Here is an 18,728-nt window from a genome sequence, read left to right as displayed (position 1 = left end):
AGGAAAACTCTTGAAGAAGTAGGGAAAAAGCCAGCCCAAACAAAACCCTCCTGTTTACATAAACTTTCTTATTAAAAAAGAAATCTTAAAATGGAGCTTGGCTACTTATACTGAGAGGGGGGAAAAGCTTCATGCTTGAAAATACTGTGAAAAGCACTGAGCAATACAGATTTAAGAAAAGTTTGAAGCAGGGAAACTACAGAACTTTTGTTTCTCCTTCTCTAGAACCATTAAGAATCTTTCATTAGGTTAGAACCCTGCTTTGTTTTCACACCACTGCTCTTATTTTCCTCTTTCTGTCACTGGGAGATAATAGTGGGGGCATTCAGCTAAGCAATGCTTTCTCTTCATCTTGATGTCATTGCTGAAATGACTGCTCTTTCTATTCTGAGAGGTGGTTGTTTTGGAGAGATGCTGAAGCAGGGCACTTTGGTAAATTTAGTCTATGGACCTCTGTTTTCAGAACAGAGGAACTAATTGTTAGGTTTTTCTGTCATATGCATTTCAGCTAGATGAATTTTTGTAACTTCACTAGTTTTTCCACTATGTTTAAGTAACAACTTCTACAATTTTGTTACAGATAATCATGTCATCCTTTCAAGAAATTCCATCTTCTAGCACTTTGCAGACCTCCAATTTTGCACATGTGATTTTTCAAAATGTTGCAAAAAGTTACCTTCCAAACACACATCTTGAATGTCACTACACTCTGACCCAGTTTATCCATCCTCATCAGAAAGACTGGGTTGGTATTTTCAAGGTAAGTTATACTTGTTCTATTGCTATTTTTCAAATGTTTGCTTGCTCTCTTGCAAGTTAAAAAAATAAATCTCAACAACAGTAAACTTTAAGTTGAACATCACTTAAGTGATGTATTGTTTCCTGCTGTTAGAGTGTCAGTTTTGTAACAAAGACCAAAGGGGAGACCAAAACTAGAGGATTGAGTCCAGCTGGAAGTCTGCTGGAGTAAGGAGAAGGTTTAATGTGTGCAGAATTAAATGGAAATTATTTGAGAAGAGATGTGTGGTTGCAGAGGGACATTGTGAACAAGACTAAGGGAAGAATGTGATACTGTGTGTGAAATGTGTGTGCAGAGAATGAAAACTAAGCTGGATATAACCTGACCCACATCCCTGACTAATTTTTATTGCTAGAACAGGCTGAACAGTATAGATCACTAAAGTTATTCAAAACAGACCCTTGGAAAAAAGATACTTGGAGGTATTTTCAAAGGTTGGTAAGGTTTCATTTATGGGATTAGAAATTGATTAATTCTTATATCTACTTCTGTTTAAGACCTTGATTTGTGTATCTTTGTCAGTATAGCTCCTAATAGATGGTGCTTAAATTCCTTATTTGCATTTTATTTAATAGAAATTTTGATTCAGGCTTTAATGAAGTGATGCTTTGGCAGTGTGGAAGGGAGAAGGGTGATAGACTAAATTGTTACTGAAGCATTTTTCCTATAGAGCTTAGTTCCCTGTTTAAAATATAAATGATCTGCCTCGTTGTAATCTGCAGGTTGTGAGTCTTTGTTCAAGCTAAATGACTCCTCTGCAATATAGAAGTACTGTGCTCTGTAACAAAGCAGAAGTGTTTTTAATGCAATGTGCAGTGACTGTACAGTCACTAAATGGTGCCAGGAAGGCATTACAAACAGGTACATTTCCCAAGTAAGAAATTTTTTAAAATAAGTGTGTATGTGTCCTTTTTGCAAAGTTTTGACGAATGATGTGACTGAGAAAACACTTCAACGTTTAGTTAATGGCATTCCTGAAATGTAGAAAAACTCCACTTTATCAAAATTTTAGAGATGGTTCTGTTTTCATTATGTGTAAGCATCTTGAAATTATTGAAATATGAATGTAATGGCTTTGTCTGTTGGCCTAAGGGAGGGAGGCAATCAGACAGGGCTAGAATTGCTAGTTAGGTAAAAGAAAAAAGAAGTTGGGAAACAGTTTTTCAGAGATTACACAAAAGACTGTGTACAATGTACAGGTATCTGATTTCATCTTGACTGTGGTGATAGATTTCATAAACTATTGATGTTATTGTACTTTATTCTGCTTTGACAGAGGCAGGTAATACTTTGGCAGTCATTTGAGGAACATGTTGGACTGGCATAAGGTAGTGCTACTGTTCAAAGAAACATCTTTTATGCATGGTGGCTTGTTTCTTATGCTTCCTCATTGTGTGAAATGAGATCGTGTGTGGTGAATCAAATCAGGGAATTGATTGAGGTTAAGACCAGTGTTTTGTGACTAGATTTTTTAGATGGAATTCCCCAAATGAATTTCTACTTTGCCTGATTCTCATCAGTACAAGGGAAGTGTTGTAAGATGGAATAAGAATAAAATTGGTTTTCTTTTAGTGGTTGCATCAGCTTACACTAAGAAGTATGAAAATACTTAGTATAGTTACTGAATTAAATGGAGCCAGCTGTCTAACTATATCTGTGTCTACAAATATGTATGTGTAATGTTTGTGGTAAAATAAACCATGAAAACATAGTCATCTTGGGAAGGACAATAGAAGTTGTGTTGTACTGTGATCTGAGTGTAAAAATTAGTGATTTCTGGAGAATTGATTGTTCATGAACAAATAACAATGCACCTGGAGTTTGCTTGAAACCTGATGAAAGCAGGAAGGGGTTTTATCATTTACTTCTCTAAAACATATATGAAGGATGCAATGCATGGCCTGTGATTAAGAACAAAAAGACAAAAGCAAATCTTGACTGATTATGAGAACAATAATTAATGACCTTCAATATTGGCTAGTATACAATTAAAGTGGAGTTTCTGTGAGAGATCTCAAAATGTTGATTCACAGACTGTTCATGTAGAGGGAGTAAAGACCACTTTGTCTTTTTGAAGCGCGTAAGTTGCTTAGAAAACAAATCTGTTCAAGCTAGTGTCATTTAACCTTTGTCTGAAATTGTACAAAAGGTAACTAGTGTAATAATAAATAGTGGATAGGGGAAACAGGCACCTAGTTAAAAAAATCAAAAAACCTCAGCAGAAAACCCCAAGAAACAGTGATAATTTCAGATTGGTGTAGAAAATAAGTATGAAATAAGATTCTTCCTGTGCTTTGTGAACATTGTTGTTTTTGGTTCTAATGTTGATTTTTGTTGAATTTTAGAGGTCAGTGGCTTCAGCAGTATTCTGTCTTGTTTGTTCTACTGGCTAGATAAGAATTTTTTTATTGAACTGAAAAAAATCTTAGGTACATTTTTAAATGAATAATTTTTATTTAGGATGCAAGTGCATTTCTTCAGCAACAATAATGTCTTGAGTAAATATTGGTTATATATATATGCTTATATTATTGCTTTTGTTTTGCTTGTCTGGCTGTTAGTGCAGCTGCACTAACAGTGATGTGGTGTGATCTGCCAGGAAAATACAGCCTCTTCTCCCCCAGCTTTTACCATCTTATTTCATAACTGTTTTGGTTCTTCAGTTTGATCGTGGTGTGGTGCAATGGGCAGCTGTGCTGGTGTCACAGTGGTGGAAAAAAGGAGACTGGGAAGGTGTGTATGGGAAGGGCTATGCCTGCTTTGTTGGCATGGCTGCTTAATGTGTAATGACTATTGAAGCTTGTTTTTCAAACTTTTTTTGAGTTCTTAATAGCAGCTTACTTGAAGTTGTAAAAGTTAAGACTGCCAACTTCTCTGCATATGCTGTAGGTGAAGTGTGATTTTTTTTTTTTGTTCCCAGTGGAAGTTGCTAAGTACTGAACTTCAGTAATAATGAGCAGAAGGCTCGTTGCAGTGGTAGTAACAGGTTTAAAACTGTTCCCAAGCAAGTAATTTTGTATTGTTTAGATAAATGAAGACCCCAGTGTTCATAAACTGAAAGAGTAATGTTGAATATAGGAGAATTATTTCAGATATATATTTTTTTTATAAGCTAAATGTGTCTAAATGCATGCACTAATTCTGGGATTGGACATATGGCAAAAACTGGGAGATGTAGGGAGTACAATACTGAAGATACTATCTTTTAGAACAGAAGTTCTGCATATGCATTTTTAATTGGTTTTGTGTTTATTTTTCTTGCTTGTTCCCTACAGGAGAAGAGTCAAATGCAGGTTTTGACTCAGTCTTCAAATCTGTTATCTGTCATTGCTGCTATGTATTTTTTTGCTTTTATGATATTCTGGAGAGTCATTTGTAATCAAGCATTAAAAGGTCTTGATCAGTTATATCCTTGTGTGTTACCAAGAAAAAGGAAGGCATTTTTTCAGATAAGTACTGGTCTAGTATTTGATATGAACATCCTGAGTCTGGGTTCCTTTCATGCAGTTTTATGAGAACTAGAATTTGAGATCAGCTTTCCCTCTGCTGAGGGTTTCTGTGCAGCCTGACCTGTTAGTTCTAGTGTAGAGTCAAAGGTGAGAACACTTACCATCCTTGGTTGATTTCACAGGTCTGTATTCCTAGAGTGATCCAAGACCTCTTTATTTGTTTCTGCTCATCTCTGGTTAATCGAGAGAGGCCTTTAATGTAATCCAAATTAAACCTTTGAAATGAGGAGAAATAATGAATGTGTGCACTGCATCTGGTTGCAAAACTAGCCTGACTGTAGGTAGTCCTAATTTCTGGCTCGGGAAGTCTATATCTCATGACTATAAAATAAAATAATCATATGGTGATATTTTTTTGCATTATTAATACATAATGTCCAGATTTGCAGAAGTGTTTGAAAAACCTGCTTGGTTTCTAGGAAGCAGTGCCTGCCTCTCTGTCTGGAGCATATATCTGCAAATAGGGCTGTCAAGTGTTCAGTATCCAGGAGAGGCAGGTTTACTCTACATGTCAAAGGCACAAGGAAGGGCTCTAATGGGCATTGTGAAGATATTACATCAAGAGAGTAGTGTTAAAGGTGTAGGTGTTTGTGGGGTATATCATAATACTTCATGCATTTCTGAAGATAGAATTTAGCTGAGACAGGCATGCTGGAATGACCTGCAATATCAGCATGTAATCAAGCTTACATATGTTAAGCTAATGATTTTGGTCTTGCTGTGTCATTAATTAACTATTCAATCAAAACCTTCCTGTTCCTGAGTTCTAGTTGGCACATTTTCCAAAGTAATCTACATTACCATTCTTCTAGGATGTTGACAAGTTGTAGATGTACTTTGATATTGACTATCTCAGGGTGCCCCTAGAGAAGAGAAGGACATAATTTCTTTCTTAATTTTCACGTTTTTGATATCCACACCTTAAAAATGGTGAGCTGACATTCTAGTAACCTAACATATGGAATGACTGAGTAACCAGAATTGGGAAGATTTTTAGTAATTTATTTGAACACAAAAAGTACCTCTTGCTTAGAGAGTTCTCAGTGTTTACCAGGACACATCTGAGCTACTCTTTGTGCATCAGTGCAGTGCCTGTGTTTACGTGCAACTTAATTTCTGACTTTCCCATGTCCTTATTTATAGATCTCAGAATGAAATTATCTGGGGTCGAAACCTTTTGTAACACAGTTGCAACACTGTTTTTGGTAGAGACTTCAGAAACAACTTGTTGTTTGCATTTTATTAAGACAGTATAGCTGTATCTTTGTCCTTTGGACTGCAAATAATAATACAGCTTGTGTGAGTCATTTCAATATCCTGATTTTGATGTAGATTGAGAACTTAAGCAACAATTACTTCCATGTATACAAGTTCATTCTGAAGTACAACAAAACATCTGGATGTGTTATTTGCCACATGCATATAGAAATACCATTTTTCTGGCATGGGATCATTGCACAGCTGGCTGTGATAGATAGAGGAATGCGTGGTGCAAAGTATATCCTGTTGTTAAAATAGTTGGGAAAAGAATTATTGGAATTCAGAATGCTTTTGAGAATTGCTGTATCTGTGAATTAGAGTGATTTTGTTGATTTCTGGTTTACTTTCTTTTAAAAGACAAATAAAGAGTACTTGGCTTAAAAAAAGGAAGTCCCTGGCTACTTTACTTAGTGTTACTATATGAGATGAAGAGAAGGATAATCTGGCTTTATGTGATGTTACCTTTGACAAGAAATGTGAATGTTTTTTTCCAAGTGTCATTAATTTTCTAGAACTATTTGGTGAGGTAAGTTATAGAATTGGCATAACAAAGTAGTCAGTACCTGGCAACAATTTTGAAATAAAAGATTTTGTTAATTGATAGTTCTCATGAGATGTGGTAGCAAGAATAGTTCACTTAAAACCCACCTGCTCTTTTTAGTGCATTTTCATGCTTATCTCCTAAAGTAAACAGTAGTTTTGTTACTCTTTGATCTGTCATACATTTCTTTGGACAGTAATTTACACATGTAACAGGTTTGCTTTTAGGGAATTAATATTATTTCTATATTTATTTTGATTTATACCTAATAGAGGAAGCTAATCCTATGGTCTAGGCACTCTGTCAATGTCACATTCCTCTGAACTCTGAGGTAGAAATATAACGAGCAAGAGGTGATCATAATTTAGGATCCTGATAGTACCTTGATATAGCAACAAATACCATGTGTTTGCAATAGTACAAATTAATGTACGTGTTTGTAACATTTAGCAGAGAATGTTACCAGAGAATTGACTTATTCAGGTCTGGGACTGAAAGAACATTTTGAGATTCCAGTCTTTCATAAAGAATCTAGAGTACTTTGCAACCATCTTCTACCCAAGAATGTCTCAACCTTGGGTCTTCTGTTGTGTAACTGATTTTAATCCCAGCATGAGTAACAAGGTCATGTCTGAAGTGAAGGCTTAAGAATTTTGGCTGAGTTGATATTGCATGTGATAAAAGGTGATCACAGACATACTAAACCCCCCAAGATTTGACTTTGCTTATTTACTTTAGAATGTCTATGCCTTTAATATTAGTCCAGTGTACTTGATATATAAATAAGTACTTTTCCTTATATTCATGTTCTGACTTTTTTTTGGTACAGTTTGGTTTGTTCAGCACTGCCATCTAGATACCATTATTTGCTGATGATGACTGTTCTCAAAAGTACATTGCATCAATGGCATGTCAGTGTTAACATTCAGTGTTAACTCAGTAATTTTGGCTGGTATGAACTTCACTGCACCCAGATGTTCTCATTTTCCTGTCTGCTAGATGTTTTAGAAGAACTTGGTGTTTGTAGCTGCGTATTGTAGATTATGTGCTACAGTAGGACAGGCATTGCTGTGACTTTGAAGTAACATTACTTTACTCAGGGTTATGGTCCAAACCAAGCTTGCTTGGAGAAATCTCTTCCTGTGATACTGGGCCCAGTAGTGTTTTGCTGAGACAGATGTGCTTATCTGTGGTTTGGGTAAAGTAAATGTCTCTTACCATGTGGAACATGGAAAGGCTGCTGACTTACTGTTGTCAGTAATAATTAACCTAGATAACATACATCCAGAACCTTATCTACTGCCTGTAATTTTGCTTCTTCAGAGGTAGCACGTTGTCTTCCTGAAATACTTGGGATGCTTTGCCAAATTTCTTTCTCTGCTATTTCATTTACCTTTTAAATTAGAGAAGGACATGTTTTTTACTCTGATAAATTTTGTGGTTGGGTTTTTTGTGTGATTTTTTATTTTTTAATTGGATTGCAATTAGGTATCTACAGTAAAGGCCTGCTGATTATGCCCAAGTTGGTTCTGCTAAACAAGTGTTTTCCTGGGTTTGCTTCTTTGGCTTGTTGATGTTGTATAGATGGGTGAGGCACTGTTAATGTAGCAGAATGAACACTGCTGTTCTTTCAGCTGTATAACAGCTTTCTGAGGCCAGGGAACAAACTGCCAAGTGAGCCTCCCATGCTGATGATCTTCCTTTAAGGCACTCTGTCTCCAGATTGAATTGACTGACTTCACCAAGCGATTATAAAAGAAAAGAAATTTAACAAAATGGAGAAGCAGAAAAAATTTATTTTCCACATTCCTCTGAAACTCAAGAAATGAAAACAAAGTTGAAAATAATATTAATGCTGAAAACACTGTGGAGTTGAAAGGCAGAGCTTTTGCCTTAGAGAGGCTTGCATTCTGTGTGAGATGAACCAGATGAAAGTTGAAGGCGATACAGTGAAATTAAATATTGTTTTCCTTCAGGTGGATATTGGATAACTCATTATTGTTATACAGACAGGCACTCTCTATTTATGTTTCTTCCCTCATCCTCCTGTTTATTTTTCTACTTGGCAAATTTTCTTCAAGCTATTCTGTTGAAACATACTGTGGGTGAAATATAAATATGGGAAAGCTAATCTCACCGTGTGATGTGACATTGCAGTAAGGAAGGGGCTTGTATCTATGAGGCAGCATAGAAGAGGAAAAAACTTTTTTGTGAGGACTACAGGTCCATTGTTAGTAGAAGGAAAACCTGTCTAGTGTGAGTATTATGGGACAGCTGAGTTGTCCCTACTTGCCCAGCCAAATTGCAAAGTACTTTGTGCTGGACTCATGACCTTTACCAGACTTCAGCATTTCTACTGTGGCTGCTGAGTTGGTTTATATGGCTGAAAAGTGTTTCTGATGTCCTAAACCAAAATAAGTATTTTTGTTCAAAAGTAGGAGGTAGGAATATCATGAGTGTATGGCCTATTAAAGCTTTCCATTTTATGGAGAGAAAATAAAACAAAGTGAGATTTCAGTTATACATTGTACATAATAACCTAATCTGGATATGATATTTTTTGTGGGATAAATGATGTGTAGTCATGTTTTGGTTTAAAAACATGGTGGAGAAGGTGAAAGAAGGATTTGGTTTCTGGATTGTTAATCTCTTGGTTAACTTCTGTAAAGAAAGAAGAATGTTTGCATTTATGCACAGCTGTTAATTAAAAATGTATTTCAGAGTGGAGTTTGAAAGAATTAAATGCAGAGAATATAGAAGAATATGTTGACTAGCAGATGCTTTATGGCTAATTCAGGTGTAAAATGGATTTATTTTCTTCCTGTTGCTTTAGGGAAGTTGCATTATCGAAGTCTTATGAATTCTTTTGACTGAGAAATAAGAATGTTTCTGTTTTCTTGAGGTTTGAACTCTGAGCAAAATGTTTTGAGAGTTCTCAGTGAATTCCTTAAAAAGTAATGGTATGAGCACAATCAGTCAATGGAGATGGCTGCTGTGCTCATCAGGTGATGAACCTGGGTTCAGGCTTCACAACAGGTGAAATGTAGTGAGTGTAGTTTGACAGGTCATTCTTCATTTTTCTCCTCTGAACTGCAGAAGGTTTTGTGTTTGAGTTTTTCTATGGTTTGAAGGGTTTGTGTGCTTGACTGTGGATATTGTGATGGTTGCCATGACCCGTGCCAGGTTTTTAAGCTGGACTAATAAACTGTGCCTGTTTTGCTCTTCCTGGCTTAGAGGAAGTTTCTCAGTATGTCCTATAGAATGTCTCATTTACTTAAGATTTCTGATAGTAAGAAAGTACTACTGTGCATCAGCTTTAGCACTTTGACTGGAACTTGGTTTTCTGTTTTTAATTAACTTTTTGTTGATTGTGTTTTTGTTTGTTTTTATTTTTGCTTTTTTTTTCGTGTATGGTTAGTTGTTTTATTTTTTTGACTGATATGTTTTAAATTTAAACTTTTTGTTTCACATTTTGGTACATAAGAATGTGTTCTTCATACCAAAATAGAACTGTTGACATGAGTCTTCAAAAGGAATTAAGTGTGGGGTTTCAAATCTTTCCTTGTTACCATCTTTTAACAGCTGTTAAGTTCTAATTATTAATGTAAATAAATATGCTTGCTGCTTCATAAATTTTCATATATTTTTAGAAACTTGCTTGGTAAATGAAAGAAGTTAAAAATGATACAGTATTACTGAAGGCTTATTTAAAAATATTTATATAGTGGATGTAATTTCTCTCAATGGCTTTTTTTTCATTGTTTTGAATTTCAAATGGAGAAATTAAATTTCCAAATCTTTCTTACAAGCATTTGCTTGTTTTCTATAATGTTTTCATGAAAAGTGGTGCTCAGTGTTAGTCATGTCAGCTGTTTTGGCAGTTTAAATGGCCCAACTCTGTTCTTACAGCCTGACCATTTAAATAGCTATTTTCCTCCTGTCAGAGTAGTACAGGTATGATGTTCACATTGAGTGGGTTCTTGTGGGGAATCTGGACCCCACACCCCTTTCAGAGACTAACCAGGAAGACAGTCTGTATTATTTGTAGTAGGTTTTGCTGGTATGATCAGCAGTAAGAAAAACAGTCTAGCTTTTCTGATTCCTGTCATTAAAAATTAGACTATTTTTCTAAGCTAATATGCCTGATGTTGCTGAGGATGTTATTTGTTTTGCTTCCAAAGCTACAGGGTTTTATTTATCATATAAACTCACTATGAGTCTGCTGCTGAATGCTCCCATCTTCTCTTTGTGTTTTTTCACTTTTGTTTTTTTCACTGATTTCCTTTGTAGATTTTGCCACTAGTCTTAATTTCTTAATTTTTATTTACTTTCTTTATTTAAGTGGTGTTAAATTTTATTCATAGTTTTAAACCTGTCTTTAGACAACTATTGGTTTTCTTTCTGAGCTGAAATATCAGTGTCAAAGATTACATTTAAATAACTGCTGAGCCATCCAGTGTGTGCTGTAGTCTTACATAGATAGTATAATCTATTGCCATAGAGAAGCTTATGACTATGTATGTATGTATGTAGTATAGTATTTTGTAGTTTGGAACCACTGTGTACTCCATACTAGGCTTATTAAAGAGAATATTGAAAAAAGATACAAAGTACTAAAGTAAAAGTTTATTAAAACCTGTTGATAAAAACCAGATTTCTATTTTTTTAAAGATCTACATCCTACATCTAAACCATGGATTACTTAAATTTGTTTTTATTTTATTCTCATCATATCGTTATGTAGCTTTGCTCCTTGTTTGTGCTGCCTTAGAAATAACCCTGTGGAATTTAATGATATTTATTGTTACCAAGGAAGGATATTGAAAAGTGTTACTAAGTTAGCTTGCTTTGCTGCAGTGCTCACCTTCCCCTTTTAAAATGCATTAAGCTATGAGGAAGATGACATTTGTTCATACTTCCTTCTCTGCATCGTCACATTTTGACGTGTGCAACTTGTAGCAGGGAAAACCCCCATTTTCTGAAATTCTGTGCAGTGACAAGAGCTGTTGGGCAATGCACACCTGCTGATGGCTTGTGTGTGCCCATTAAGAAATGATGGAATTGTCATGATCATAAGATTACAAGGTGGGGAAAAGAGATGGTGGATTACAGGAAATGTGGGGAATTGTTACAGAAAATACTTGTGGAATAATCTTCCCTGGGTATTCCCTGCTAACTCTTGATGTGTCACAGTTTTCTCTTTACCAGTAGTCCTCGGACTACTGTTGTACTTAAAAATACAGCAGCTGCTGAGAAGCAGACCAGGAGAGTTATTTTCTACATGATTATTCTTTTTGTTTATATCAGTATGGCTAATGTTTTAAATGGCCTTCAAAAATAATCCTTTCATTGATTTCTTCTAAAGATAGATTATTGATAAAAATAACTTTTGGTTTCAGGATAAACTGCTAAACTTGGAAATCAATATGTGATGTCTATAGATCACTAAATTTGCAAATCAGTATGTGATATCTAAGAAAAATATAAAAAGATAGAATTGCAGGAATAAACTGCCTCAGACCTTGATTTGATCTCCTATGGGAATAATTTTCATGTTTATATTCACTAGATTTTGTTTCTTCTCGACATTTTCCAGTGTTAATTATCAGAAGGAACAATTTTACCTTAGTCAGGAAGATGGAAGCAGTGTGGGCATATTTTGGTTTTAAACAGAATTGAAAACTAGAGTAAGATGAAAAGATTATTTCTATACTATTTTTAAAAGATTAGTTCTATACAATATTTGTTTTGGACATGAGTAATTAGTTTATTTTCTGAAATGGAAAAGATGATGTTGACTTTTCACTCACTGATAATTACATTTAGAATCTGTGTGCTTTAGCTTAGGACATCGACTAATGGTATATGCTTCTCTTTTTGGAAGCAAAAGCAAGTTCAGAAAAAAATGAGTTAGTAACATCTGAGTTGGATTTGAAGACAATGACTAATATGAAAATTTGCTAAGTGTTTTTTCCCTGTGAACTTTTACCGAGAAAAAAATGCTTTTACCACCGTCAAGTTACTGGAAGAGTTTTCCTTGTTATTTCTGAGATATTTTACAGTGTGGAAATAACCCCAGAAAGTCTCATTTCATTGACATCTTTAAAAGCTGCTTGATGGGGGATGTTGGTGAAATCATCTTTGCTAAGAATAGGCCTAAAATGTAGTAGGTGATTCCATTCTAGTGGATGTGTTGAGCACCTGCACTGCTTCTCTTTAAGGAGTGTTGCCTTGCAAAAGAAAAATGAGAATTTCATCTGGTTTCACTGTTGTTAATCTGTGTTTTTTGACAATATAAAAAAGGCTCCATCATTTTCAACATTGTCTTTTTCCCCTACTTCTTAACAAAAAGTGAAGAAGTGAATGGATATCTATGGAATTCAGAATGTTGTTTATTAATGCAATGTATTTATGTGCATACATAAAATGTATGCCTATACACATATATAACTGCTACTTTGCTACTGAATTATTTTCACCTCTGATATTCTCTTTGCCTGTCTAAACATGTTCTTTTTTTTTCTTTTTTAATTGAAAATTCCTTTAAAATCTCAGCTATTAATGCTTTAAAAACACACTACTGCAATGTATTCTTTATAAATGAAGTCTTCTAAACTTGGAGTTTGGAAGTGTTGCCTATTGAAGCAATGAAAATCATGATTGGTAACTTAATATTTTCTTGGTTATTGTGTGGTTTTTGTGTATGTGGGTATTTTTCCTCTTGAAACACTGTCTTACCTGATAAAAGTTGGGAAACATTTTATTCTCTTTCCATATCTTAATTCTTCCATGACAGTATGCCCAGTTACTGATAAATTGTATGACACCTAGAATTTGATAAGGTTTTTTTTTTCTTCATCAGTGGAATAAATCATATCTATTTCTTCTTTTCTTTTACCATTATGCTATTATTAATGTCCATTGCTTTCCAATGATTGCTTTGGCTTTCTGGTTTAGTTGCATTATTTCAAGCCTGTTGGGATATATGTCTTCAGAGGGTAGAATCATAGGCTGATAGAATGGCCTGGATTGGAAGGGATGTTAGAAATGTAGTTTCAACCCACCTGCTGAGGGCAGGGACCCCTCTCACTAGACCTGGTTGCTCAGAGCTCCATCCAGCCTGACTCTGAGCACTTCCAGTGGTTGAGCATCCTCAACTTCTCTGAGCAACCTATGCTGGTGGCTCACCACTGTACAGAACTGCACCCAGGAAAACTCTGAACAGAGGCTTTTTGAAGTTAGCAGGGAGACTGTGCTGACTTAATTGTATTACATTTCCATGCAGACCTGTTTTTTTCTTTGCAGACGTGTATGTATGAGAGAATAAGCATCCCAGTGAAATGCTGGTCTTTAGCATTGCAGAAGTTGTCAAAAAAATTCAAGTGTCAATTGTGATCTTTTCAGTAGCATAGAAAGCTTTTTTTTCCCCCTCCTCATATTTGTTTTCTGATGAACCAGTCGGACTGTGAACACAACAGAGTCAACATTGGCAGAACCTATGTTAAGAAAGTTTCACTAAAAAATCAAGAATGAATCTTCTTGTATTTTAAATATAGAAATGTGTATCTTTATAGAAAAAGAATGTACCAAATAGTATAGTGAAAACTGTCTGGTGTTTTACTTTATATAGACCCTTTTATTGCATTAGACCCATTTACTGCCTTAGGTAACAAGCTTAATAAAATTAATGCTAAATCTTTGACATGCTTGTTAAAATATTCCTGATTTGTAAACATTGTTAAGTATCTTTTTATTGCATTTTGAAGCAGAAATATGCATAATTCAGTATGATGTAATGGCCAGACCATGATATCTCAACTGTGTATATAAAATTCTTTTGTTTAATGTTTTCTCTTTGTGTCTTTTATTTTTTAATTATTTTTTGTTGTGGTTTGTTTAATTTTAGGTTGGTTGGAGTACTGCAAGAGATTATTACACATTTCTTTGGTCACCTATGCCAGAAAATTATGTGGAAGGATCAACTGTTAACTGTGTGCTGACTTTTCAAGGTGAGGATAAGGCAGCATCTGTATTTTCCAGCCTACTCAGCTTTTTAAATACTTATCTGTTCATTTAAGTGCTGAGCATTATATAACAGTTCTGGAGTTTAAAAAAGATAAATGGAGGAGAATTTTCAACATTTCACTGTGGGAAGTTTAGTCTTATTCTACATGTCAAGGAAAATTGTAAGGAAAAGTATGTGACTTAGTATGTTTTTTACATAGTAATGGCAGATATTCATGACTGATAGAGAAGCTGTGCTGGAAACTATTAAAATACATTAAGTTACTTTGTTTAATCATCAACAGGCTTTTTTAATCTTGGCATCTCTTAGTGCATTGTGTCTTAAAATAATCTTTGGTCTCTGGACTTTAAACATTATCAATGTGAAGTGATTCTTGTCAAAGAATAAATAGTGTAGATGATGGTTTAATGAAGGTTTAGAGTAGTTGTAGAGTTGCATGGGACCTTTTGCTGCAAGGAACTGATGGAAATGTCTGAAGCTTTTAAGAAAAGAATAAGGAACAAACCAGAAAATGTTACACCTCTGTACAAGTCTGTAATGTAAGTGTGTTTTCAACACTGTGTGCAGGTTGTATCCTCTCCCTCCCCTTTGCAGTCTCAAAACAGGTCTAGTAAAGTGCAACAAAGGAGAATGAAAATTAAGAAATAGCTTCTCTGCAAGGTGTGGAGTACAAAGATGAGAGCCACACCTGTAAAATAGAAAAAGGGACATGGCTGTGGGTTATGATATGGGAGGTTTATATTTGACATTAGGAAGAGCATTTTTACCATGAAGCTCTTGAACAGGTATTCTGGTTTGGAAGGATCAGAATTCAATACAGCTGTTTAGACACAGTAATATCAGGTGTTGACAACAGTCTCTTGGGTGGGAAACCTGACAAAGTGACCTTCCAGACTTCCTTGTGCCAGGTTTTTCAGGCTGGGAAAGGGAAATAATGAGAAGTGACTGATGTCTCTAGAATCAGCTACCCACAGCATGAGTGGATTAACCATTCTATATATCCAAATAAATAGGAGCCATTGATGTATACTACCAAGTGACACGTTCAAAAGGGAGGTAGAGATGATAGTTTCAAGAGAAAGTCAACATGCAGAACTTGTTGCTACAGGACACAAGAAATGTAAAAAATCTACACACATTCAAAATTCCATGTGAAAAGAGCACCTCCAGTGAATGAATGGTTTTCTGTCTACAAACAGAATTTTATGTACAATCTTACCTTCTTTTTTACTTCCCAGACTTGGCCTTAGTCTTTGTTTGTGTGTGTGTTGATTGCTTGAAACATATTAAAAAAATTAAATAATTGAAGTCCTGAAATGATGACTGTATTAGTTTATCTTAATACAGCTGCAAATAGTGATAGCTGTAATGAGTTCTGTCTTTTGCCAGGTCTTTTTTTATTCTGGTGCTTTCAATGATGATCATATCCACATGGTCTGACAACCTGAAAACCATTTTATAACCTTGACATTGATTGAAAAGGGTGTGTGCTCTGTAGGAACTGGAAGGAAGTAATTAGTTTCTTTTACAGTTACAAAAGTTCACTGAATGAAATTGTTCACTGAATGAAAAAGTTCACTCCAATGAAATTGGAGTGGACTGAAACAAAAAGTGATCTAGAAGAGTAGAACTCTTCCTGCTGTTATCAGTCCTTTGTATTTGGAAAATTTTACCATACATTTAGAGACCAAGAATCTCTGTCCCATCTGTTACATTCCATCCTGACAGATCTCCACTTTTATAGAGCTGCCAGATTGAATCTCCATTCAAACAGTCTCCTGGTTGTGTTTGCAAGATATTTTAATGCTGCTGAGATGAGATCAGTAGAGCTCACAGGAGCTTAATTATCTGAGCTAAATAGTAAATGTTGTGCAGCATGTTAAATGTGGTTTTTGGTTTTTTTTTTTTTTTTATGGTCAAGTATGTGTGCTAGAAGAAAATAATCAAAAATCTGTTTCTCCAGTACGTGTTAGAACAAGAAAAAAGACCTTCAGTAGTTTTAAATTCAGGTTATGTGAACCACTATTAAAATGAATGAAAGCAGCAATTCTTGTAGATTGTTCTGCATTTATTTCTGCCTAATTTCATTTTACTTAAGCCCTGAATGAGGTAAACTGAACTACAGTGCTGCATAGGAAAGTGTAGCCAGGCCCAAAAAGATGAATCCTGATGTTTTGAGGTTCAGATACTATCCCTTGAGCAACTATTAATAAAGTATAAGACTAATGGACACATGCAATTCTTGATACAATTGGTGTCTATACAGCAAATGCAACATTTTACTATTTCTAGGAAAGGTAGCTAAGAGTACTGGGGAAAGAATTCCAGGAATCTGGAATAAAAGTTGGTGAAAAGTTAATAATAAAGTTAGAAAGGGAGAAGATTGAAATGTGGTGAAATAAGAACTGAAGTGGGTGACATCACCTGCTGGACTGAGCACTAGGTGAGGGTTTATTGTATTCATGTCATCCTCAGGCTGGCTATAGTATACAAAAATAAGTGCTCTGAGTAAAAGTGGCTGGTTTTCTTACCAATGAATTGGGTAAGGCATGGGTTTGAATATACTGATAAAGGTAGAAATGTCAATAGTTCTTGAAATGATTGCTTAACATTCATAAATCTTACTGTGTGAATCCAGGTCATGCAAGAGGCTTGAAGCTTTAGTGGGCAACAGTTCAGTTGGGTAGTGACACAGAAATCCTTCTCAAATAATTAAAGGGGATTTATTCTTACCTTGTGAAGTCTAGAAGAATTTTTCTCAATTTTAGAAAACAAGCTCTTTGTTAAACTCCAGGCTCTTCCACTGGTGTCATCCATTCAGAGCGTTTCTGTGCTTTGGCATTGAAAAATAGCAAAAAAAGAAAGATGTTTGTCCCACAAACCCTTCCCTCCCAAAATAACAACAATAACAATAACAAATTCTGTGTACAAATGGTATCCAGTGAAGTTGTAGGTGTCTTTTCATATTATTTTTTTCATATTATTTTGTCTTTTTCTGTTGTATTTGGTAGGTATTTCGAGGCCAAAAAGTCAGTTATTCTCTGTTCTGTGACTGTGCAGCAGTCACATGATAATGTGGTCATGATGCAACTTCATGGTATCTGGTTGCTAATGATTCTGTTTCATAAATGTAAAAACAGCAGCTATTACCTCATGTATGTGAGGTGATGTGTACATATAGCAACTATTGCTAACACTGTTTAATCTTTGTCTTAAATGCTAGTAGAAATTGCTGGGGGATGAAGGTTACTAAATAGGATGCCTTTTTCTTACTGCAGTTTTCATGATATATTTATGCTGTACTGAGGCAATGAGCATGAAATCTGTAAGTCAAACAATCTGTCTGCAGATGGAGACTATAAGCTTGTGTAGAATATTTCTTCAAATATGAATTTTTTTTGATAGGATATTATCTACCAAATGATGATGGAGAATTTTATCAGTTCTGTTACGTGACTTACAAAGGAGAAATCCGTGGAGCAAGCACACCTTTCCAGTTTCGTACCGCTTCTCCCGTTGAAGAATTGCTCACTATGGAAGATGAAGGAAACTCTGATATGTTAGTGGTGACCACAAAAGCTGGACTTCTTGAGGTTTGATATAAAAATTCCTAAAATTTTTTTTTTTTTTTTTTTTTTTACTATATACATACAATCACAAATACTGAAGAAAAAACCATGACTAAAAGACCTACATGTGTCTGTGTAATGTATATATTTCTGGCCTGTTATTTAGTATTTGGTTGAAGTTCAGAACATTTGCAGGTCAAACAAATCAAGATTTAAAAATATATAGCACTAAGCATGGACAGGGAAACCTAAGAATAGATATTGCCCTTCTCTTACATCACTAGTCACCAGCTAACTGGATGGGGAGAAGATACCCTTTGTGTGAAATGGTGCTTCTTGTAAGGAAAGAGTATTGGAACCAGAATATTTTTGTCCAAGTTAAGAGCCCTGGAGACTGAGCTGAATAATTGCAGGTGCCTAAGTATGTTCGAGTAGCTCTTGTTTTATTTAAAGCAGTTTTCTTTGTTGTCTTTCTTATATCCAGAGTCAAGATGTTTTACATTTGCTTGTTGCTGTTTGTAGGCTGAACACTATTTAAACCCAAACAAACAACAAAGAAACCCAAACTAACTTTTATTTGAGTTGCTTCTTGGAAAATTGCTCCATGCAGTTCCCTTATCTTGCCATCAGACATTTTATCCTGTTGTCAGTTGCATCTAGGCACATAGGTGCATGTATTTGATTTATGGTTTTCAAAATTTAGGGTTAAGAGAGTAAAGAGATTCATCTGGGTTATTTTTGCTTTTCAGATATGTACTCATAGTACTAAATAATCTTGGTGTATAGAGCTGTAGAATAGTTTGGGTTGGAAGGAGCCATGTAAGTTCATCTACTCTAACCCCCTGCAATGAGTAGGGACATCTTCAACTAGATCAGGTTGCTCACAGCCCTATCCAGCTTGACCTTCAACTTTTCTAAGGATGTTGCATCTACCACCTCTCTGGGCAACCCTTTCTAGAGTTTCACCACCCTCATCATAGAAGTTTCTACCTTTTATCTGATATAAATCTGTTCTCTTTTAGTT

General features: G+C 35.2%; 1 protein-coding gene across 9 annotated transcripts in view; it reads left to right on the top strand.

Moving 5' to 3' along the window:
- TAX1BP1 (Tax1 binding protein 1) overlaps positions 1 to 18,728 on the top strand; it is a 55,776-nt gene that overhangs the window by 3,600 nt on the left and 33,448 nt on the right. For all 9 annotated transcript variants that reach the window (XM_079302731.1, XM_079302734.1, XM_079302728.1 and 6 more), the window contains exons 2-4: positions 581 to 760; positions 14,016 to 14,118; positions 17,541 to 17,728. In XM_079302731.1, coding sequence (XP_079158857.1) covers positions 587 to 760; positions 14,016 to 14,118; positions 17,541 to 17,728 — 465 coding nt within the window. In that variant the 5' untranslated portion in view covers positions 581 to 586. The remainder of the gene's footprint in view (positions 1 to 580; positions 761 to 14,015; positions 14,119 to 17,540; positions 17,729 to 18,728) is intronic.

This window comes from Erithacus rubecula (genome assembly GCF_903797595.1).
Source record: "Erithacus rubecula genome assembly, chromosome: 3".
In the NCBI taxonomy this organism is placed as follows: domain Eukaryota; kingdom Metazoa; phylum Chordata; class Aves; order Passeriformes; family Muscicapidae; genus Erithacus; species Erithacus rubecula.
Note: the sequence above shows the minus strand (reverse complement) of the source record. Positions and strands in the feature narration are given on the sequence as shown.